The following is a 25,437-nucleotide window of genomic DNA, read 5'->3' on the forward strand; positions in this document are numbered from 1 at the left end:
CATGTTTCAATTGTGATGGGAACCATGAAACCATGTATTTTGAATGCCCCACAAGGGTGAAAAAGAATGAAGCATCCAAAGTCAGGGCTATCCAGAGCACATAATATGCAGCAGCTGTTAAAAGGGTTGAGGGTGTGAATGGTGCACTTGAAGAGTCCATGGTGGTGAATAGGCCTCCACTGCAGGCTGTAGGGTTTGCCTTTCACCAGCAGGATCCTGACATTTTAAAGGTTAAGAAGGTGGACATAATAGCTATGGTGATAGACGGCACTGCCAAGGTGGAGAGAAGGTCCAGGAATATAGAAATCATTGTGGAAGCGGCGGAACGGTTCCTGGGGCTGAAAGATTTATCGGTGAAGGAGTTACATGGAATATTGTCACAAGCCCTAGAGCCTGAGAAGGGCGATGTGGAGAATTGAAAGAAGGAAAAAATGGGAGTTTTGTCTTGTCAATGTACTATTTTTATTTTGGTGGAATAAGTAATTTTTCTATCACGTATGGATATTTATTTTTATCTTGTTTTGGTTTCAACCCTTCCAGTTGGTGGCGTGTTCGGGTTGTTATATGCCATAAAACCCACAGAAGAAGAAGAAGAAGCATGTATAGACCAATCATTTGCTTGAATGTGCGTTGGTTCCCAGTTCTGTGGCATGACAGGACAATGATGGTTCCACTCGTGATGTTACATTGCAGTCGCAGATGTTCCGATTTCGAAACGATGTGTCTCACAGTTGAAATGTTAACGTACCATATAGAGATATAAGAGGTGTGATCGTGAGAAGAGGGACAAATGCGTGAGAATTGGCAGGTCTGATTACATCTCCATCTAGTTGTCGCGTTGGGGATAACAGTTGTTGACAACTTTAGCATTTTAGCTAAACCTAACTCTTTTCCTAACCTTAAACTCAGTCTCCTAACCTGCAACGTTAATTATCCTAACCTGCTGTCTAAACAAACCACCAGTGCCGATAAACCATCAGCATCACCACAAGACCCGGCCCAATTTAACCGGGGTTTATGATCGCAAAGTTGGTAGTGTTAGCAAGGAAATCTGTTCTAATTAAATGAAAGCTATACTGCTCTCTGGTGGACAGAAGTGTTAGATAATTTGTTTACATGTCGACATGGGTGTCAGAATAGGGCGTTAGGCCACCTCGAGCCGCCAGTACCGCTTCAATGCACCTTGGCATATATTATAGGGGAGGTTACAAAAGTATCAGTACTGGGTGAGCTCTATATGTGAGCGCACCGTGGCGGCTTTGGGTTACAATGTGCTAATCTGTGTATGTATCCGCCAACTGAAAAAGCACACGATCATTTATCGTGGTAATAAAAACGCTCTGATTGGCTTGGTAAGTAATATCGGTAAAATAAGCTATTTCAACCATGTCTGCATTAAATGTCTGTATGCTGCTGAGACAAGTTTGTTTAAAAAATGTTCATGGTGACAGCGCTTCAACAAACAGCGTCCCAAAACAAGTCCACGTCGAAGCAAAAACTGAACGGTCAATTCATGTGCTTTGCATTGCTGAGAATCCACTTGGGTTATTCCTAATATTTTTCATGATTATTCTGTTTCTTATTATTGGGGGTGCGATTTTGAGGGACGGGAGTAGATTAGTAACATAGTCATTAAAACAGATTTTTCACATCATTTATTGTGGAAAAACCTTAGAAAAATTGTTGTTCTGTTCATAAATATGGATTCCCCTTGTTAAGAAACGTACCGCAAGCGACGCGTGTCAATGTTCAGATTGAGCGTTGGGGCTCTTAAAAAAACTACCCAGTATAGAAGACCCCTTCATCCAATGACTCTTATGGGTAATGCAGTGGTCACCGACTGGTCGATCTCCAAGGCATTCCTTGTCGATCAACAAATATTTCAGTAAAAAACCCAAACGGTAAAGCCTTGTGTTTAAAACATGTTTTATTATACTGAACAAAAATATATACACAATATGCAAAAATGTCAAACATGTTGCTGAGTTACAGTTCATATAAGTAAATCAGTCAATTTTAAATAAATTCATTAGACCCTAATCTATGGATTTTAAGTTACTGTAATGAAACAGCAGGGAGCAGGTCTCGAACCCTCGACCTTCTAGCCCGAAGTACGGCGCGCTATCGACTGTGCCGCAAAAGCGGGCTCAAGCGACAGAGTTGATTTCTGCTTATAAACTCAGGGTCGTTACAATACCTTAAAAAAAGGTAGGGGGTGGATCAGAAAGCCAGTCAGTATCTGGTGTGACCACCAGTTGCCTCATGTAGCGTGACACGTCTACTTCGCATAGAGTCGATCAGGCTGTTGATTGTGGCCTGTGGAATGCTGTCCCACTCCTCTTCAATGGCTGTGCAAAGTTGCTGGATATTGGCAGGAACTGGAACACTTTGTTGTACAGGTCAATCCAGAGCATCCCAAACATGCTCAATTGGTGACATATCTGGTGAGTATGAGGGCCATGGAAGAATTGGGACATTTTCAGCTTCCAGGAATTGGGGACAGATCCTTGCGACATGGAGCCGTGCATTATCATGCTGAAACATGAGACAATGGCGGCGGATGAATGGCACGGCAATGGGCCTCAAAATCTCATCACAATATCTCTGTGCATTCAAAATGCCATCAATAAAATGCTATTGTGTTCGTTGTCCGTAGCTTATGCCTGCCTGCCCTGCCCATACCATAACCCCACCACCACGGGGCACTCTGCTCACAACATTGACATACGCAAACTGTTCGCCCACAAGGCACCATACACATGGTCTGTGGTCGTGAGGCTGGTTGGACGTACTACCAAATTCTCTAAAACTACGTCGGAGGTGGCTTATGGTAGAAAAATAAACATTTACATTTTCTTGCAACAGCTCTGGTGGACATTTCTACAGTCAGCATGCCAATTGCACGCTCCTTCAATTTGAGACATCTGTGGCTTGTTGTGTGACAAAACTGCACATTTTAGTGGCCTTTTATTGTCCCCAGCACAAGGTGCACCTGTGTAATGATCATGTTGTTTAATCAGCTTCTTGATTTGTCACACCTGTCAGGTGGATGGATTATTTTGGCAAAGGAGAAATGCTCACTAACAGAGATGTAAACAAATTTGTGCACAAAATTTGAGAGAAATAAGTTTGTGCCAATGGAACATTTCTGGGATCTTTTATTTCAGCTCAGGAAATAAGGGACCAACACTTTACATTGCCTTTATATTTTTGTTCAGTGTAGCTTCACACTGTTGGTGGTAGGTGCACTTGATTCAGCAGCCCGAGTGCCGGGAAGGCAAAGTGTTCCCATTTTTAACCATTTCATGTGTCTGAAGATAGAACTCTGCCTACCCAGCAGGCCCAGTGAGCAAATCAAGTGCACCTAAAGGCCTACCGCTGGCCAATCCGATATCTCAGATCACTGTTGTCCGCAGTTTCCTTGAGTCATACACAGTAAAAATAAGTTTTGAAAGGATGGCAAAGTTAATACTGTGAGATTTCAAAACTTTTAAACCATGAGGAGAGAGAGACTCAACAAATACAGTAATGAGCTGCTTTTTAATGAGTAAGTTTAAGTTGTTATTCAGTACTGTCAACACATGCCATAACCAGCACTGCAGCTGCAATGAATGAGTATAGCAAAGTTTTACGATAAGCTAGCGTTGTTATTATTAATGGCTTGTGTCTTTTTTAATATCAAGGAATATTTAACTTTCTCTGGTCATAGGAGTAACATGAATTGCGTGAGGCAGAAATAATGCAGTGCGACTTGAGATTCACCATTAGCTGGAAGACTGTGTCCCCTTTCCTGTGGAGGCAGGGAGAGTGGAGAGGCAGCCTCACTGCTGCTCCCTCAGACTGACCATGAGATGCAGGCCATCAGTCCAGTAAAAAGTAATACACAAATGATCTATTACCAGTGTGATCATAATACCAAATGTTTTAACTTGTTATGGCTGGGGGCAGTATTGAGTAGCTTGGATGAATAAGGTGCCCAGAGGTGTCCAGAGTAAACTGTCTGCTACTCAGTCCCAGAAGCGAAGATATGCATATTATTAGTATATTTGGATAGAAAACACTCTGAAGTTTCGAAAACTGTTTGAATGATGTCTGTGAGTATAACACAACTCATATGGCAGGCAAAAACCAGAGAAAAAATCCAACCAGGAAGTGGGAAATCTTAGGTTTGTAGGTTTTCAACTCATTGCCTATCGAAGATACAGTGGGATATTGGTCATATTGCACTTCTTAAGGCTTCCACTAGATGTTAACAGTCTTTAGAACCTTGTTTGAAGCTTCTACTGTGAAGTGGGGGCGAATGAGAGGGGACTGAGTCAGAGGTCTGGCAGAGAGCCACGAGCTGACCATGCGCGTTCACGTGAGAGTTAGCTTGCGTTCCATTGCATTTCTAAAGACAAAGGAATTCTCCGGTTGGAACATTATTGAAGATTTATGATTAAAAACATCCTAAAGATTGATTCTATACATCGTTTGACATGTTTCTACGGACTGTAACGGAACTTTTTGACTTTTCGTCTGCTCGCGCGTCATGAATTTGGATTTGTGAACTCAAGGCGCGAACAAAAAGGAGGTATTTGGACATATATTATGAACTTTATCGAACAAATCAAACATTTATTGTGGAACTGGGATTCCTGGGAGTGCATTCTGATGAAGATCATGAAAGGTAAGTGAATATTTATAATGCTATTTCTGACTTCTGTTGACTACACAACATGGCGGATATCTGTTTGGCTAGTTTTGGTCTTTGAGCGCTGTACTCAGATTACTGCATGTTGTGCTTTTTCAGTAAAGCTTTTTTGAAATCTGACACAGCGGTTGCATTAAGGAGAAGTTTATCTAAAGTTCCATGAATAACACTTGTATTTCCATCAACATTTATGATGAGTATTTCTGTAAATTGATGTGGCTCTCTGCAAAATCACCGGATGTTTTTGGAACTACTGAACATAACGCGCCAATGTTTACTGAGATTTTTGGATATAAATATGAACTTTATCGAACAAAACATACATGTACTGTGTAACATGAAGTCCTATGAGTGTCATCTGATGAAGATCATCAAAGATTAGTGATTAATCTTATCTCTATTTCTGCTTTTTGTGACTCCTCTCTTTGGCTGGAAAAAATGGCTGTGTTTTTCTGTGACTTGGCGCTGAGCTAACATAATCGTTTGTGGTGCATTCGTCGTAAAGCCTATTTGAAATCGGACACTGTGGGGGGATTAACAAGAAGTGGATCTTTATAATGGTGTCAAATACTTGTATGTTTGAGGAATTTTAATTATGAGATTTCTGTTGTTTGTATTTGGCGCCCTGCACTTTCACTGGCTGTTGTCATAACGATCCTGTTAGCGGGATCTCAGCCATAAGAAGTTTTAATATATAATTTCAAAATGTTCTGAGAAGAACAACATTGGAAGGGCAATTCAAGCATAGCCAATATGCAGTGATAATGTTTTGGGCCTAAAGCCTACTGCACAAACCTCATTGCTACAGAACTGTTTTTAATTGGTTATTTTTGCATAGGCTTACGTTTTTCATGTTTTCAAAAGATCTGAGCGGTAGAGCTTGGTTTGCATTTTGACTCAGTGACCTTGACTCAGAAAAGGTTGGTGACCAGAGCCGCCAGATCCCTCACTTAGTCAAGTGTTTCCTTTATTTTGGCAGTTATCTATACATGCACAGTGTAAAACACAAATTACTCAAATTATAACTCCTGAATTTCAATTAAAGAGGACATAAAAAACATTATAGTTCAAGTGTAGGACTATGGTAAACATTATTTTTCTTAAAGTCTTGATAGGTTCATCATGCCATCTACCAAAGCCTGTACAGTAGTACAGTGGGATATTTTAGCACAAAGGGGAATTAAAATGGAATAGAATAGAAAAGTAAACTAAACAAATGTATGGATCATCATCACTGTGTAGCCTATATTTTCTTTCTCTCTCTTCTCTGAGACAAAAATAATGAGAGCAAGCAATGTGACCCCCCCCTAAAAAAAATATATTCTCTAACAAAAAGTTACGTTTCATAATAGAAAGAAATCGAACATTCTAGATCCACTTCTTGTTCTTGAGCTAGGAGGCAGACAGAGGGGAATAGCAGTTGCGCACGCGCAAAGGTTCGCCACTTAGTAACGGAGGCAGCGCTTTCGGAGTGTGGACGAGAAACAAACTGCGTTGGCCGAGAAGCACGTTGCTCCAAGGAAGGACTTGTAAGTGAAGTAGGCTTCATCCACGAGAAGAAACAACAAGGAGCTCGAGGTAAGCGTCTAATTACTTTGTAATGTAAATATGTCTTACACAATGTATCACTTAAATGTTAAACTACAATGACATGTGTTTGGGTGACAGGCATGATTCTTCTGTGGATATTAAACTTGTCCGCACGCGTGCGGAATGTTGTTTCATGATGGAGTATTGTTAGCTAATGTAACGTTTGCTAGTTACAGCAAGATCATTTGTTTAGGTTAAAGTTGATCAACTCAAGTGAAGCATCGAATTGCACTGATTATTTTTGTTTGCGGCATGTTGCAACTCTTCTTCAGATATGGAGTTTTCTGTGTGTTCTCGAGCCGTGGTTAATTGCTTACTCTGCAACTAGACAGTACAGCAGAAGCAGGTCTACAAGGCCCGGCAAAGTAAATAGCTAATTGACAGCGGCTGCGTCCTATGAAATGTCTATCTTCGGATCTGTCATCAGCTTCTACCCAATGAGCTTATTCGACATCGGGGCAGCTGCATTAGCAAAACGCGGACACTAGCTTTTTGTTTTTACATAATTATATGGTTTTCACTGTTTAACATCATATTTACGTTATGAGGTTAACGTTAGTGAAGAAAGCGTTATTTGTAAAGGAAATAATTGTGCGGCAGTTCTGTCGACGTTGCACGCACGTTTCATCCGCGAGCTTGTTGAGTCAGATAATTATATAATCTGATCTGTCGCTGTTTTTGATAGCATGTTTTAATAAACCTGAGTGTTATTTAACGTCATCTTAAATGCGCTGTATAATTGCTTTTTTATTTTTTATTATTCTCATCAAATCAGTTTTGTTAGAGCTTCTGAGAATGTAAACAACATTGGCACTCATTGTGCGCCATTTGCGTAACTTTTGTCAGGCTTGTTCTGTCTATCACTCAATGCTGCGCATGTCATAAAAATCTACAGAGGCCTATCATGGCCAGTTTTGGAGGGATTTGCTGCTTTATAAATACTAGCAGAATGTTGTTACTTTCTATTCTTCAAAATGTATTTTATTCCAGTCATGTCAATGCTTAAAATGGCTAAGCGTCATTCATGCACACATACAAATCAGTGTCAGAATTAGCTATACGGTATTATTGGTCTCCAACTGAAGGTGTCAGTTACACTGAAAAGAGGAAATCCAACAGTCAGTCAGTAGACCCACTGTGGGTATTATGAAAGTATTGTTTATGCTAAAATTAAACCAAGTAGCTTATCATTATAGATGTTACATTGGATTGTTTAAACTATTTCCCTGCTGACATGAGAGAGGATGAAAAAAAAAAAAACAATTGTTGATGAAGCCGATCAACTGGCATTCTCCACAATTTATGGCCTGATTGCACAACCATCTTCCTCTTGCTGAAATAAGGTCTAGTTGGCATTTTTGGGAAAATATATTTGATTTGATGACTTTGAAATGAAAATGATTTTGATTTGGTGCAGCAGTTGAATGGGGTTTTCAGAGTCTGAAATGCAGAGTATGAAGAGTAACATAAGTCCTGTTTTAGTTCTCTGCTGACAGTATCATCTGAGCCCAGACAGACATTCCCAGACTCAATTGAGTCAATAATGCAGCATTTATACAGGCAGCCCAATTTTGACCTTTTTTTCTCCCCCAATAATTAGACTTTTGACCAATCGCATCAGATCTTTTCACATCTGATTGTTTTCAGCGCTGATCTGATTGGTCCAAAGACCAATTAGTGAAAAAAGATCAGAATTGGGCTGCCTGACAAGCGCAGCCAAATGCATGCTTTAGTTCTACTTATAACCCCAGTAACACCTCGATCACACCGACGGCGTCATTGTGTTTTGATACACCAGAAGTACATTAATTTCCAATGGAACGCTGCGTTTGCCCTGCAGCATTGCATTGCAGAGGCAGTTGCAGTGCATTCTGTGTGGTGCATACGTTGGATTTATCGAACATATGCGTAGACGGCTTAACAGAAATGGTAGTAAGAGGGGATTGTTGAACTTTTGTTGCACACACATCCAGATGATGCTGTGTACCATTTTACGCAATGACACTGTAGGTGTGATCAAGGCATAAGCAGTGTCAAATTACACTTTAGCTAATAGCATGGGAGTACTGTGTTATTTTGGAGGAATAGCTGTGATCAGCACTTTTACCCTATGTGTTGTGCTGTTAAAAATTGGAGAAGAAAGTTGCTGTTGGAGTAGTAGTTAGGAATGTGCATCTTTCCCTTTCAAGATGCGTATCTAGAGACATGGGCTTCGATACAATACAATAATGATACGTTTTAGTTTGAAATGATTCAGTTCGATAAGATTTGATGCACCAGGGCTGGGCAGTATACTGTATCTACTGGTATTGATGCACGGACTGGTTTGGGTTTTTACTTCACCTTCTATAACAGTATTTGAGTGTTTGGTTTGTTAAATGTGATACGGAGTGTGTAACGTTTACTTTGCTACTTTGAATAATTTCTCACTGCTCGCTTTCCACGCAGACCTAGCTCCGCCCCCTGTCACTCAAGGAGTGCATTTGTTTCTCGACCACGAAACACTTGCGTTCAGTCTGTATGGTCAATGCAGCACATGCAACAATGTTATTATGCTATTTTCCCATAGCTTCTTAATATACATCCACTAGTGTTTTAGAATTATACTATTAGTTTGTTACTTACATTTGCAACAAAATAGTTGGTCTTTTCTTACCAAGTTGGGCTTAAATCGTGTTAGCTGCTAATCGTTAGTTAGTTAGCTGGCTGGCTGGCTAGCTAGCTAATAAATGTACTGAGTCAGAGCAAAGGTAATTAGCTAAACAACCGGATAATACCAGTGATGGTGTAAACCTAAATCAGCATGTTTGTGCAACCGCATCTTCTAAATCAAAGAGGAACGTGCAAAGCATGAGTACGTTAGCTTCATGAAGTAGCTAAGGGAACACTCAATGTAGCCAAAGATTATAGGAAACACTTATCAACACTTTGGTTCATACCCTGCCACAATAACTCCTCCCTGGCATTTTCATTTGTTGTCATGTCAAACACAGTGTCCATTATTATACACTGTGCCCACATATTCTAACTATAGAATTAGAATAATCATTCTATTTCCATGATTCCAACAGTTCACCAAGGTGTTTTGCTCTAAATCTCAAGTCAAATCAAAATGGCAACATTTGGTTAAAAACTAGGCCTAGATTGTTTGCCCATATCGTGCAGCCCTACATGGCAGTGTAAAAACAATCTCAAATGAGTACAGGAAATGGAGAAATTGAAAATACATAATTCTTTTTAGTTTAATTGAACAGTAGCAGTAGCCTGTTTTTTGTCTCCCCACTTTGGTTCTGAAATCACCATCACCCACTAATGAACTGGTCAATTTGTCAGATTAAGTGTTTGAGCTAGTAATGTATCAATATTTATTGTTTACAAATTAGCTATGACATGGGCAGTGAATATATATATATATATATATATATATATATATATATATATATATATATATATATATATATATATATATATATATATATATATATATATATATATATATATATATATATAGCACAATTTTTGATTTCATCCCCATCTCATAATCGAATGTTTGTGACGGGTTGGAACGTTTTTACGGAGAGCTTCTCTTCTCCTCTCACTGCGGCCATGTAGTGCGTCTCGCAAAAGTGATTGTTCTTTATGGAATTATCAACTTTACACTATGTATAAAAATAAACTTATTTAACTTTAAAGAAAAACTATTGCTGATGGTGAACCTGAACAATCAAAATAACATCTATTTTAATCCCTGTTCAGCAGATGGCCTATATCCAAATCAGAATTGTCTCCAGTAGCATATTTGTATTCCAGTAAAACACCATTTTCAACAGCGCATAGATAACAACCTAGCAAATTACATAGGCTTTATTAGAGTCGCAATCTAAAGTCACCCAAACCATTTTAGCATTTGAATGCTGAAGGTGCAGCATAGATGTGCAAGATCAGGAACAGGCCGCCTACCTTACTTTGGTCAGCATGAGAAAACTGGGCACTGTTTGACTAGGCTACTGATATTGCCTGTGGTTGTTTGGCAAGCATGCAACATCACTTGTAGATCAATGACTGTCAATGCAGTTACATCAGGCCATGCTCCAGGATGACATACCTGAGGGGGCATTTTAAATCCATGGGGGTGGCGCAACTAGTATTGCTTTAGAGCCTTAACAACATAAGGTATATTGTCCTACTGCTGTTCAAATGTACAAAAACGTACGGTGCATTTGGAAAGTATTCAGATCCCTTCACCTTTTCCACATTTTGTTACGTTACAGCCTTATTCTAAAATAGACAAAAATAAATGTTTTTCTCATCAATCTACACACAGGACCCCATGTCAAAGCAAAAACAGGTTTTATACATTTTAGCAAATGTATTAAAAAAAATAGTATTCAGGCCCTTTGCTATGAGACTCAATTGAGCTCCGGTGCATCCTGTTTCCTTTTATCCATCCTTGAGAAGTCTCTACAACTGGATTGGTGTCCACCTGTGGTAAATTGAATTGATTGGACATGATTTGGAAAGGCACACACCTGTCTATATAAGGTCCCACAGTTGACAGTGCATGTCAGAGCAAAAACCAAGCCATGAGGTCGACGGAATTGTCCATAGAGCTCCGAGACAGGATTGTGGCGTGGCACAGATCTGGGGAAGGGTACCAAAACATTTCTGCAGCATTGAAGGTCCCAAAGAACACAGTGGCCTCCATTCTTAAATGGAAGAAGTTTGGAACCACCAAGACTTTTCCTAGAGCTGGCCACCCGGACAAACTGAGCAATTGGGGGAGAAGGACCTTGGTCAGGGATGTGACCAAGAACTTGATGGTCACTGACAGAGCTCCACAGTTCTTCTGTGGAGATGGGAGAACCTTCCAGAAGGACAACCGTCTCTGCAGCACTCCACCAATCAGGCCTTTATGGTAGAGTGGCCAGACAGAAGATACTCCTCATTAAAAGGCACATGACAGCCTGCTTGGAGTTTGCCAAAAGGCACCTGAAGGATTCTGACCATGAGAAACAAGATTCTCTGATTTGATGATGCAAGATTGACCTCTTTGGCCTGAATGCCAAGCGTCATGTCTGGAGGAAACCTGGCACCATCCCTACGGTGAAGCATGGTGTTGGCAGCATTATGCTGTGGGGATGTTTTTCAGCGGCAGGGACTTCAGAATCGGGTGGAAAGATGAGCGGCGCAGTAGAGATCCTTGATGATAAACCTAATCCAGAGCGCTCCGGACCTGAGACTGGAGCGACGGTTCACCTTACCACAGGACAATGACCCTAAGCACACAACCAAGACAACGCAAGTTTCTGAATGTCATTGAGTTGCCTAGCCAGAGCCCGGACTTGAACCCGTCAAACATCTCTGGAGGGACTTGAAATAGCTGTGCAGCAACACTTCCCATCCAACCTGACAGAACTTGAGAGAATCTGTGGAGAAGAATGGGAGAAACTCCCCAAATACAGGTGTGCCAAGCTTATAGTTTCATACCCAAGAAGACTGGCAGCGATAACAGCCTACGGTGCTAAAACAATGTACTGAGTAAAGGGTCTGAATACTTATGTAAATGTAAAAAAAATATATATATTAATCTGCAAAAAGTTCTAAACCAGTTTTTGCATTGTTATTGTGTGTAGATTAATGAGTGGGAGAAAAACATCAATTTCAGAATAAGGCTGTAATGTGAAAAAGTGAAGGTGTCTGAATACTTTCCGAATGCACTGTACACAACTGTAATTTTGCACACGAAAGCATGTGATGGGAAGGTCACGTGACCTACAAGCGCAATGGTCAGAAGACTCTGAAGCTCCTGCTGACAATTGCTCATTCTATATTTTATTCAGGTTATCTAATTCAACTATTTATACTTTCTAGTTTAAAATTCGGTGGAAATGTCTGGGGTCAAGAAACAAATGGGTTCGCCTACCAAAGTGGCAACCTCAACGCTACAAGTTACTACTGATGCTAGTATTAGCAACACCATTTCGATGGCTTTAGCTGAACAACAAGACCGGATGGAGGCGGTGGTTCAACGTGCTGATGGTGCAGCAATTCAAGGAGTGAGGGACCAAGTTGCTACCTTGCAAGATAAGTTGGACACCCACATGGGAGTAGTTCGAGCGCTAATAGAAAAGGGGGATCGCATTCAGACTGAGGCAAGGGGTCTAAAAAGGGATGTGAACCTCTGCACTTTGGAACGAGAAGATGCGGTTCAAAATGGTGTCGCTTGAGGATCAACACAGACACAACGTGAGGGTCTCTGTGATTGCTACAAACCGGGAGGGAGGTGATGCAATTGCTTTCCTGCAAGAAATCCTTCCCAAATGGATTCCGTCATTTGGTACTACTCCGATTCAAATGGAACTGGTCCACAGGGTCTACAAACAAAATGCAAAGGACAACCCCCAGACCATGGTCTTCAATGTTTTCAGATACCAAGACCGCAACAATGTTCAGCAAGGAGCCTGTGAAGCAAGAAAGAATGCGCCCATCCAAGATGCCTGGAGAACCATACCTTGTTATGGGGACTACAGCATTTGCAGATGTCCAGAGGGAATTGTACTCGTAGGGCATACCCTCTTTTCTGATCTATCCTGCCACCCTGCAACTTACTTTCATTGGTGAGCAGCTCTCCTTCACCTCGGCAAAAGAGGCAGTAGAATTTCGGAGAAGTTTTCCAGGCGACGGGTCTACAGGCTACCCCACAAAGAGTGCTTTCCTTTACGGAAGTCGAGGAAGGGCCTGGACAGCAGTATGCAACTGCACGCTAAAGATGCAGCTAACCGGCTAGCTAACATTTAGTTGACTACCCAACTCTTATCCATCGCTGTTTTGGACAGGAACTTCTCCTAGTACCGGGACTGAATAAAATCTATTCCAATCAGGTTATCCAAACAAAACAACTAAAAAGTAGAAAAATGAAAGTCGAGAGAAATTACACTTGAAGCTGTGAAGCCAAACTGGAGAAAAAAAAAAGTGGTTTAGGGAAATAGGTACCCATTAAGTGATTAACGTTAATCACCCCAAATGCTAGCAACATCAATCTCTACTAATCACGTTAACTTCAACATACCTCCATTTAAATGTCGTTGAAACGTTAGGTAGTCCGAAGATTGCTGCAAATCCATGGTTTCAAACAGTGAAAACATTACCATATTTTTTATAATACGGTACTAAATAATAAATTACATCAAATAATGCGTCCAAAATAAAGTCAACATGTTGAACCAGCCTCCAGCTCCGCTAGCCAGCTAATTTTAATCCTGGAGCTAAGGATTAATTGATGCACTCCCATCTTAAACATTTGAATCGGGGACTGATGCATATTTGCAAATTGTTCGATCACTATTAGTAGTTCTATGTAATTACGAGACAGCAGTCAGCAGGTTTACTGAGACTGGAGGACCAGGGAGATGGATGCTCTGCTAGATTGGGGTGCTGGATGGCAGTACATGCAGAACTGATTTCAACCATTAGTCAGTCACCTGTTGATTTCTGAATTGGCCCTAGTGACTTGGATGATCAAAAGACGTATTGTACGTTTTCAGTTGAGTGATGTCAGCAAATGGTGCTTCAAAGATGGGATGTCTTCATAACTCCAGACTGTTTTTTTCCCCCTGTTGAAATTATACAATGTGCTGGTGTGGCAATGAGCTTCCTGCAGTTGTCATGGCCAGTTCATGTGGAGATTTGACATAATGCTAGTCTCATTTTGATATTCTTCTGCTGTTCTACAGGTAGGCCTTGAATGTGCCCATGATGACCAAGACTCCTCCCGACAGAAGAGGGATCACCTTTGAGGTGGGAGCACAGCTGGAGGCTCGCGACAACCTGAAGAACTGGTCAGTGTCATTTCCATCATATTACTGTCTGGTCAGGTTTCTAATGTTCATGCCCTATTGTTCTTGTCTAGCATTATCAGTCTTATTGAACATCCTAACTCTCTACTGCTCAGGTACCAGGCCAGCATAGAGAAGATAGACTATGAGGACGAGAAGGTTCTGATCCACTACCGTCAGTGGAGCCACCGCTATGATGAGTGGTTTGACTGGACCAGCCCCTACCTGAGGCCCCTGGACAGGATCCAGTTGAGGAGAGAGGGTCTGCAGGACAAACGGCCCAGCCCGGTGAGGGAGACTAGTACTCTGACATAATGTTGTTACCCTAGACCAGTGGTTCCCAAATCTTTTTTTTATAGTCCCGTACCCCTTCAAACATTCAACCTACAGCTGCGTACCCCTTCTAGCACCGGGGTCAGCGCACTCTCAAATGTTGTTTTTTGCCATCATTGTAAACCTGCCACAAACACACTATACAATACATTTATTAAACTTAAGAATGAGTGAGTTTGTCACAACCCGGCTCGTGGGAAGTGACAGAGCTCTTATAGGACCAGGACACAAATAATAATAATCAGTAATTTTACTTTTTTATTTAGCCATCTTGCATATAAAACCTTATTTGTTCATCAAAAATTGTGAATAACTCACCACAGGTTAATGAGAAGGGTGTGCTTGAAAGAATGCACATTACTCTGCAATGTTGGGTTGTATTGGAGAGAGTCCGTCTTAAATCATTTCCCACATATTTTAGTTTTCATGCTAGTGAGGGCCGAGAATCCACTCTCACATAGGTATGTGGTTGCAAAGGGCATCGGTGTCTTAACAGCGTGATTTGCCAAGGCAGGATACTCTGAGCGCAGCCAAATCCAGAAATCTGGCAGTGGCTTCAGATTTAAATTCAAATTCACAGAATCGCTTGTTGCAATTTCGATGAGGCTCTCTTGTTCAGATATTGGTAAGTGGACTGGAGGTAGGGCATGAAAGGGATAACGAATCCAGTTTGTCGTCCGTTTCGGGAAAGCACCTGCGTAATTGCGCACCCAGCTCACTCAGGTGCTTCGCTATATCACATTTGACATAGTCCGTAAGCTTGTTCATTTGCACAAACAAAATCATACAATGATGGAAAGACCTATCTGTTGTCCTTGTTAATGCAGACAGAAAACTGCTCCAACTTAATCATAGCCTCAATTTTGTCCCGCACATTGAATATAGTTGCGGAGAGTCCCTGTAATCCTAGATTCAGATCCTTCAGGCGAGGAAAAACATCACCCAGATAAGCCAGTTGTCTGAGAAACTCGTCATCATGCAAGCTGTCAGACAAGTGAAAATTATGGTCAGTAAAGAGAACTTTAAGCTCGTTTCTCAATTCAAAATACTTTGCCCCTTGATAACCAGCGTATGTTGTAAAAGTGTTACATGGTCGCTGCCCATATCATTGCATAATGCAGAAAATACACAAGAGTTCAGGGGCCTTGCTTTAACAAAGTTAACCATTTTCACTGTAGTGTCCAAAATGTCTTTCAAACAGTCAGGCATTCCCTTGGCAGCAAGAGCCTCTTGGTGGATGCTGCAGTGTACCCAAGTGGCGTCGGGAGCAACTGCTTGCACGCCGCGCATTACAACTCCACTATGTCTCCCTGTCATGGCTTTTGCGCAATCAATACAGATACCAACACATCTTGACCACAAGTCCATTTGACATCACAAAGCTGTCATGTACTTTAAAAATATCCATTCATGTTGTCCTGGTTTGCAGAAGAGGATGTCTTCCATATTAAACGTAACAGACATATACCAGGAGCTGTGTCAGGCCCGCCACATCTGACTAATCCAGCTGTAACGCATATCATTTACTGCCTTGTATGCGAAGCAGTAATTGTTTCAAAACATCTCCCGCCATGTCACTGATGCATTGTGAAACAGTGTTGTTTGAGGAAGGCATTGTCTGTATAGTTTTTTGGGCTTCTTCCTGGTAGCAGGAAGTCCTCCACAATAGTATGGGGCTTGCCTGTCCTAGCTACTCTGTAGCTCACAATATAAGATGCTTCTAGCCCCTTCGTATTAATGGTATATGTTGCTTTTATATAAGTCTTACTACTCGAGAGTCGTCTTAAAATCTCGCTCAAACTTCCGTGGCTTATTGTCAAATTGTCATGTTTTGTTTCTAAGTCTGGTTGAACTTCATGACTTTGAATATCAGATTAGTGTTTAACTTTTCTTTCCCTTCCAGGTGTTTCGGGTGAATGAGAAAGTCTTGGCCTGTTGGGTAGACTGCCGCTACTATCCTGCCAAGGTTCTGGAAGTCAAAAGAGATGGTGGGTCCTACACTTCCACTGGAAAGAATCAATTGTTCAATCAGAAATGCATTGTATTCTAGTTACATTGGGTAAACATTCTTACCATGTTTGTCTTCTCTTCAGCTTCCTACACTGTGAAGTTTTTCGATGGAGTAGTCAAGACTCTTAAGCCAACCAAAGTAAAGCCATATAAGAAAGAGGTGAGAGCTCCATGTGATTGTTAGTTCATGGTGTGAGAGGATGGTTGATGGGGTTACCTTACAGTTTTATGTCTCAATGTGAATAGAATTGGAAGGCCAGGGAGAGGGACACAACTCAAAGTGAGCAGAGCAGTGGGAAAGAGGAGAACGGGAAATCACTGAGCGATGAATCCAAAAGTGGCTCTTCAGACCTGGATGGAGAGAGCAACGGAGAGGAAAAGGAGAGAAGAGAAGACGGAGAGGAAAAAACCCTGAATGGCAACTTTGAGACCTGTGGACAGAAAGGGAACCTAAACGGAGAAGAGGGGGAAAAGGGGGCAGGAGGAGGGAAGAGAGAAGAGCCACAAGCCAAAGAAAATGGGCAGGTTGTCCAAACTAAAAAGGAAAATGTGAATGTAGAAGGGGAGCGAGTGATGCGCAGTACCAAACAGCAGGGGGAGAAGAAAGAAGAGTGTGCATCGGGACAGAGTCCCCAGCTGCCCAGGGGGAACCGGTACCGACCCTCTGAAGGTATGTAAGTTTTGACAGTGAAACAATGGAAAACTCCTTAAACATTTCAGAATCATTAGATTGAAATTGAAAGTGTCGCATGGTTGTGCTCAAGTCCTAATGCGAAAGGAAAGATGATAGCATGGCTTCGCTTTTGTGAAGAACCAGAAAGTTAAATTGAATCGTTGCTTAGAGCGTATTAGGACAGGTTCAGTATCTTGTTGCTTGATGGTTAAGTGGATGAAGTCAACAATGAGGGGAGAATAATGTCCGTCTCACTGACCTTTCGGTTCTTGTTGTTTACAGAAAGTCAACGTGAACTGAGGAAGAGGAGGGTGTCTCTTGTACAGATGCCACCACCAAAGAGGAGAAGGCCAGACACAAGTAAGGGTCTGCATCTAATCTATGACTTGTTGCGTGTTACTGACATTCAAAGCCCTGTGTGTCCTTTGTTTATAACTCCTGTCCTTTCTGCCCTTCCCTCTCCAGACAGAAACAGCCAGTCTCAGCAAGCAGGATCAGATTCCGTCCCAGCGTCCTCAGCATTAACTCCAGACCAGACAAACACCCAGACATCCACAGACGCTGGTATCGAAGCCCCATCAGATATAGGTAAATAAGATGGAGATGAATATGCTCATAGATAAGACAATCGGCAGGTGTTTAGGAGACTTCTTGAGCTGTCCTAACAACTTCTGACTATTCGAATACAGGTAGGAGTGCTGATCTAGGATATATTTAGCTTTTTAGATAATAATGAGTAACATAACATGGACAGGGGGGACCTGATCCTAGATCAGCAGTCAGACTGAGGCGCTTTATGAATACAGGCCCAGCTCTTACATTGAGATGTGAGATGAAACTTATTTCGGGATCTGTCAACTCCATGCCAAAAAAAGCTACAGTTGATCTATTGTATGTCTCTTTACAGAATCAATACTGAAACGCCAAGTCCATCTGCCTACCACCCACAAGTACAGCAGAGAGCCATGTGAGTACAGCCTCATTAACATGCACATGCACAACTTCCATTAAGTTACATGTTGTTCCTTGTATCTCTACCTTAGTGTATCGAGTCATCAAAAACCAGCCGCCCCCAATCCTCTCCATTGAACTGGACCACAACCCCTTCAAGTGCAAGGCCCCTGGCTGTCTGAAGTCCTTCCGGAAGGCCTCTCTCCTGCACTACCACGTCAAGTACTACCATGCAGACAGCGAGCACGCCTCTGAGTGCAGCATGCAAACCCGGGCCTCCGAGAAGCAGGTTGGCTCTCAGGAGACACCCAGGAGGAGACGCACCATGTCAGGATCTATACGTGAGTAGTAGCACTCCGCCCCAGGGATCAACAAACCTGAGCTCAATCATACTACAGTTACAGTTGAAGTCGTAAGTTTACATACACTTAGGTTGGGGTCCTTAACTCGTTTTTCAACCACTCCACAAGTCGGTTAGGACATCTACTTTGTGAACGACACAAGTAATTTTTCCAACAATTGTTTACAGACAGATTATTTCACTTATAATTCACTGTATCACAATTCCAGTGGGCCTGAAGTTTACATACACTAAGTTGACTGTGTCTTTTTAAACAGCTTGGGAAATTCCAGAAAATGATGTCATGGCTTTAGAAGCTTCTGATTCTTATTGAATCATTTGAGTCAATTGGAGGTGTAGCTGTGGATGTATTTCAAGGCCTACCTTCAAACTCAGCGCCTCTTTGCTTGACATCATGGAAAAATCAAAATAAATCAGCCAAGACCTCAGAAAAAAAATTGTGGACCTCCACAAGTCTGGTTTATCCTTGGGAGCAATTTCCAAGCGCCTGAAGGTACCATGTTCATTTGTACAAACAATAGTACGCAAGTATAAACACCATGGGACCATGCAGCCGTCATACCGCTCAAGAAGGAAATGCGTTCTGTCTCCTAGAGATGAATGTACTTTGGTGCGAAAAATTCTAATCAATCCCAGAACAACAGCAAAGGACCTTGTAAAGAAACGGGTACAAAGTATCTATATCCACAGTAAAACGAGTCCTATATCGACATCACCTGAAAGGCTGCTCAGCAAGGAAGAAGCCACTGCTCCAAAACCGCCATAAAGCCAGACTACAGTTTGCAACTGCATATGAGGACAAAGATTGTACTTTTTTGAAGAAACTGGTCTGATGAAACAAAAATAGAACTCTTTGGCCATAATGACCATTGTTATGTTTGGAGAAAAAAGGGGAAGGCTTGCAAGCTGAAGAACACCATCCCAACCGTGAAGCATGGGGGTGGCAGCATCATGTTGTGGGGGTGCTTTGCTGCAGAAGGGACTGGTGCACTTCACAAAATAGATGGCATCATGATGTGGAAAATTATGTGGATATATTGAAACAACATCTCAAGACATCAGTCAGGAAATGAAAGCTTGGTCGCAAATGGGTCTTCCAAATGGACAATGACCCCAAGCATACTTCCAAAGTTGTGGCTAAATGGCTTAAGGACAACAAAGTCAAGGTATTGGAGTGGCCATCACAAAGCCCTGACCCCAAAACTGTCTAGGATGTGGGCAGAACTGAAAAAGCTTGTGCGAGCAAGGAGGCCTACAAACCTGACTCTGTTACACCAGCTCTGTCAGGTGGAATGGGCCAAAATTCACCCAACTAATTGTGGAAGGCTACCCAAAATGTTTGACCCAAGTTCAACAATTTAAAGGCAACACTACCAAATACTAATTGAGTGTATGTAAACTTCTGCCCACTGGGAATGTGATGAAAGAAATAAAAGCTGAAATAAAGCATTCTCTCTGCTATTATTCTGACATTTCACATTCTTAAAATAAAGTTGTGATCCTAACTGACCTACGACAGGGAATTTGTACTAGGATTAAATGTCAGGAATTGTGAAACTGAGTTTAAATGTATTTGGCTAAGGTGTATGTAAACTTCCAACTTCAACTGTACATTATTAACTGACCCAGTTGCTTGTGTGCTGTATATCCATGCATTAACAATAGATGCCTCACATTTGATCTCCTCTGTGCATTGCTCCACTGTACCACAGACTCTCCCCTGGGTGACAGACAGGCTGCTAATGGGATGAACCGTCATCGTCGGAGATCACTGAGTGAGAAAAGGAAGGAGAACCAGCAAACCAACAGTAGACCCCATGAAGATAAAGAATGGAGCTCCAGTGAAACGGGTGAGGAACATTTTATCTCCAATTTTACCATCGTTCCTGACTGAGAATATCAACTTGGGTGTTGAACTACTTTTTATATCCCTGCTTTGCTTACTCAGTTATTTTGTTTACTTCAGGGGAAACGATTAGAGAGAAGACGGAAAGAGACTTCCTCCTCAATAAACAGAAGAAAAGGAAGAAGACGGGGAGGTCCAAGTCAGGTAAAATGTTGTTGACAGAATGAGTGTGTCTGGAGTCTGCCTTTATCAGTTGACAGTACTTCTTTAGTGAAATCTGATTTGCCTAAATCTATCTGCCTTTAGAAAGCTGGCCACATTCTAACAAAAAATATATTTGGTATGTAATGCTCAGTTAATGTTCCAGATTATTCAGTATTCCACATGAGCTTTGAATGTACTGACCCAGTCTCAAACCTGCATATGCTTTCCCCCTGACAGAGAATACGAATGGTGAGGAGAACATAGGCATCTCCTTATTTAACTCTACTCAGTCCAATCCGAATCTGGTATCCAAATTCTCCCTCTTGCACAAACACAAGTTATCTTACGACTCAAGCCCAGAACACATCACAGATCAGGTGCAGGAGGACGGTGGGTACCAAGACCTTACATCTTCTTTATACTCCTCACTCTGTCCTTTTTGCTTTATTCAGGTTAGCTATTATTCACTATCCTCCTTCCTCTCCACTCAGGCTTGAAGTGGTATCATCATGTTTTAGGGCACTGGTGTTGTCCTATAATAATCATCTAATTTAAAATATTTTTAAATGTTAGCCTGAGTGTCAAACTACAAATGCTTGGCATATTTGTTTTGGGTCCACTCAAAATCAGACAATTGTGTCAACTAAACATGGTTTTGCTTTCGACCCTCTGAATAGATGAAAGTGATTGGTCCACAGTCAGCGCTGAGTGGAGTGATGAGTACATGGAGGCGGAGCTGGATGTGACCACTCCCATGTCGGAACAGAATGTATCCATGGTGACCAAGGGCTCTGACATAGTGCACTGTGTCTGTGAGGTGGTGGAGGAGAATGATTTCATGATTCAGGTGAAGCTCACCGAGACTCACGTTAGTCACAGAAGAACCGTTAACACAACACTGTTTTGTTGCTTTTTGTTTTTCACGTGTTTTTGCCATTGCATAATCATATGTGAAGTGACAATGTCCTGTCCCTTTCCTAGTGTGATGAATGTCTGTGCTGGCAGCATGGCACCTGCATGGGCCTCTTTGAGCACAATGTGCCTGACACTTATAACTGCTACATTTGCAGATACCCACCAGGTAATCACACTGTAAACATCTCAATGTAGTATTAGATCTCCAATGGGTTTCCGTTCTTTGACAGTGTACACGAACGTGTATCTTGCCTGTTCTCTCAGCCCAGAGACCGAGCCAGCGTTACTGGTACGACAGGGATTGGCTGAGCAGTGGTCACATGTATGGCCTATCTTTCCTGGATGAGAACTACTCCCACCAGAACAGGAAGAAGTTAACAGCCACTCACCAGCTCCTGGGTGACGTTCACCATGTCTTTGAGGTGCTCAACGGCCTGCAGCTTAAGATGAGCATCCTCCAGTGAGTACTATGGAAGTTACTGCAAATACTTCCCAAATATGTCATGTTTCACCAATTTGGGTGTGATTGGTTCTTGGATGATCCATCTTCAGTGGCTATGAATTAGCCCTCACCTCGCTCTATCGTCCTCTACAGGACTCAGACACACTCTGACCTGAAGCTGTGGTGCCAGCCCTGGAAACAGGAGGAGAAGTTTGGTATGAGCTGCAGTATGGCGACCAGCAGGGCCCCTTCACCTGCAGCCAACGACAGAGAGGGGGGCGAAGCGCTAAAGGCAACGTCAGTCTCCGCCCCCTCTGAGAAGGCCAAAAGGGTTCAGATGAGCCCAACATCCTTCCAGGACTCGAACGCTTCCTACATCAGCAGTGAGCACTGCTACCAGAAACCGCGAGCGTACTACCCAGCGGTGGAGCAGAGGCTGGTGGTGGAGACACGGGGAGGCTCTGAGCTGGAGGACAGCCTGAGGAGCACAGAGAACCTGCTCGAACTGGAGCAACGCTATGGTGGCCCACTGGACCCAGACAGAGCCAAACTGTACCCCAGCTCCCTGCTGCAGGACCGGGCCAAGATTCACCCCATTACCCTACAACCAGACAAGGTCTGTACTCTTTCTCTAAAATGATTATGTCAGTAGTGAGATACTTATGGTGAAACAAGTGGTGAAGAGATGCTAGCTGTGAGCTAAAGTAGCTGGATTTATGACAAACTAGTTTTCATGTAACTTAGATGGCATGTTTTGTTCTTTTTCAAGGGTCTTGATCTGTATAAGAAGCTGTATGTGGGTAGGGAGAGTGAAGTAGAGGTGAAGACTGAAGAGGCTGAGCCCAGCCCAGACATAAAGCCAGAACCAGAAAAAGACAATGTGCTGCATCAGCAGTGGCAGATCAACCTTTTGGATCACATAGAGGCCATGCAGAACCAAGTTACACACAGGATGGACCTCATTGAGAAAGAGCTGGATGGTGAGACTTACGCCACACAGATTCTTCATTATAAAGATACAAAAAAAAAATCCTGTCGAAGAAAGATACTTTTCTCATGGATGTAAGGTTTATAGAACTCTTATTTCTCGCTCTTTCGGTCTCTCCCCTTTTTCTTTTCTTCTACCTCCTGCTCCTTCTGACGATTTATCTTGCAGTGTTGGAGAGTTGGCTTGACTACACAGGGGAACTGGAGCCTCCTGACCCGTTGACCCGGCTGCCTCAGCTCAAACACCGTATCAGGCAGATGCTCACAGATCTAGGCACTGTGCAGCAGATCTCCCTCTGCTCCTCCAAAACATGAGGGCGCCACTGAGCTCAGCACTTCACCACAGACAGCAGGGCGTAAGCAAGCAATGCTACGGTACAAACGGTTGTTTAGTAGGTTACAGTGACAGAACCTGCTACTACTGATCATTCTAGAATCCACTATCTAAAATGTATGGCATCTTGCAACAATGATACAGTATAGATTGGACTACTTTTCTGAAATGCAAGAAAAATAAGAACATAACCATGTTCAGCGCTTTTGATTGTAAGTTAACCCTTCCTAATAATGTAGTTCTTGTAAAAAATTATTAATACTTGCTTTTGTTTTTGCTAAAATAATCTATCTGCTTTTTGATTAAAGTCAATGAATGACTTGGCTAAAAGGTTGAAATGTAGGCCACTATAGGCTTCATTCTACTGTAATTCTATTAAGATTTGTATTACCTTACCAATGTTTGTTCAATGTAAGCAAATAGGATTTGATGTAGATATTTTCAAGTTTCAAATGCATATTTTGGATCAGGGTTGCAATTAAATGCATATATTTTTTAAATAGCTTAGTAATGATGTGTTTTAAGATCATAAAAAAATTAGTATTGAAAAAGAGTGAAAGTTCCTTTTTAAAGGGAGGGAAACTATTTTCAAATAAATATTGTCCTGTCTTTTGAACTAGTCCAGAATGTTCTTGAAGTTAATAAATGTTCCCTTCCTCATAAATATTGATGTAGTACAGTACGAGTTATTCTTTAGAGTACATTGTTTGCAAAAGCCTCAATATTGGCAAACTAGATCTTGTCAATTGTAATATTTCTCTGATTTTTAGATATTTAGTTGATGTTTTTTTTTTTGTATGTTAGAGAAGTCAATCTTACTGGTTAAGTATCCAGAACTTATTTCATGTTTTTCCATGTGGGCACTGTGCTCTTGTCTTTATATTTATTGTGATTCAGAATTTAATTCATGATTTTGTATTTTTTATTCTTTGTCACACAGTAAGTAATGTGTATGGCACAAGGGGCATAGAGTATAGGACTGTCACAGTATATTTAGTACTGCAATACGCAGTACATGGCCTGTACACTAGTGACTGATGGGTCAGCTTTTTGTTCACCTGCAATTTCTAAGGACTCAATGCTAATAACCCACCTGTAACCACCCAAATGTGGTAAAGAGAACATCTGAGACCCGCACCCGACCCTAACCTGTATATATAGAAAAATGTGAAGGTCCCTTTTTCTTTTGAACAATTACATTTTTCTTAAATATTTCTTGATTTATTTATTGAACATTTAGGACTATTGAATAGTAGCCTAATGTTTTGTAGATTTTTATTACTTTTTCTCCCCCAAACAGTAGCCTAAATTGGCACCTTGCGCAAACTTACGCACTATTGCTCGATAAAAATAAAATAACTTCTACGTAGCCTATAGATATGAATTACACATTTATGAATTCTTTATCTTTGCATGTGAAATGGGTATTGGACATCTGACTATATTTTGACCCATTTCAGAATTCTTTGTTGTCCCTTACTGTTTTGAATGGTTAATAGTATTTTATTTCAGCTGTACGTTGGCATAGTGTCAGACTTATCAATGTATGTGTTTTTTTTTCTTACTTAGATTGTTTTTCAAGAGTACTGAGATTTAGCTTTACCCAGAGTCCAACACTAGAATTGTGCTATTTTCCCTTGCAAAAAAGATTTGCAGTTTTTAAACTAGTAACTACAGTCAGCTGTGGTATTTGACGCAGCATACAGCAGTTGTACTGCACTGGAACTGCAATCTTTTTTTCATACGGGTTTGTTTAAGAAATAAGTATTTCAGATTTCCATGCAAGAAAATAAACCAGCTTTATCCAAATTACCTGTAATCTGTATGTTGTTACTCTTGAAATATGGTGGTGAATGAATCAGACTAATACACTATATACAAAAGTATGAGAACACCCTCCTTCAAATTCGTGGATTTGGCAATTTCAGCCACACCCGTTGGTGTATTAAATCGAACACACCGCCATGCAATCTCCGTAGACAAACATTGGCAGTAGAATGGCCTTGCTGAAGAGCTCAGTGACTCAACGTGACACTGTCATAGGATGCCACCTTCCAACAAGTGAGTATGTCAAATTTCTGCCCTGCTAGAGCTCTTTGGTTCAATTGTAGCCGCACACAAGCCTAAGATCACCATGTGCAATGCCAAGCATCAGCTGAAGTGGTGTAAAGCTCACCGCCATTGGACTCTGGACCAGTGAAAACGGTGTTCTCTGTAATGATGAATCACGTTTCACCATCTGGCTTTGGCGGATGCCAGGAGA

General features: G+C 41.6%; 1 protein-coding gene across 6 annotated transcripts; it reads left to right on the plus strand.

Moving 5' to 3' along the window:
* The first annotated feature begins 635 nt into the window (after positions 1-635).
* LOC129830089 (PHD finger protein 20-like) lies at positions 636-24,986 on the plus strand. 6 transcript variants are annotated; one of them, XM_055892303.1, is made up of 19 exons: positions 636-808; positions 14,017-14,121; positions 14,235-14,406; positions 16,355-16,439; positions 16,545-16,621; positions 16,708-17,131; positions 17,417-17,500; positions 17,600-17,722; positions 18,042-18,101; positions 18,178-18,426; positions 20,159-20,296; positions 20,413-20,496; positions 20,734-20,886; positions 21,174-21,343; positions 21,478-21,577; positions 21,676-21,871; positions 22,007-22,469; positions 22,623-22,833; positions 23,010-24,986. In XM_055892303.1, the coding sequence occupies exons 2-19, from the start codon at positions 14,036-14,038 to the stop codon at positions 23,153-23,155; spliced, it is 3,021 nt and encodes a 1,006-aa protein (XP_055748278.1). In that variant the 5' UTR covers positions 636-808; positions 14,017-14,035; the 3' UTR covers positions 23,156-24,986. The 6 variants fall into 6 exon arrangements, with proteins under 6 accessions (XP_055748278.1, XP_055748279.1, XP_055748281.1 ...); XM_055892304.1 differs by lacking the exon at positions 636-808 and adding an exon at positions 866-1,352; XM_055892301.1 differs by lacking the exon at positions 636-808 and adding an exon at positions 6,056-6,271.
* Positions 24,987-25,437: the final 451 nt, after the last annotated feature.

This window comes from Salvelinus fontinalis, chromosome 31, assembly GCF_029448725.1.
Source record: "Salvelinus fontinalis isolate EN_2023a chromosome 31, ASM2944872v1, whole genome shotgun sequence".
NCBI lineage: Eukaryota > Metazoa > Chordata > Actinopteri > Salmoniformes > Salmonidae > Salvelinus > Salvelinus fontinalis.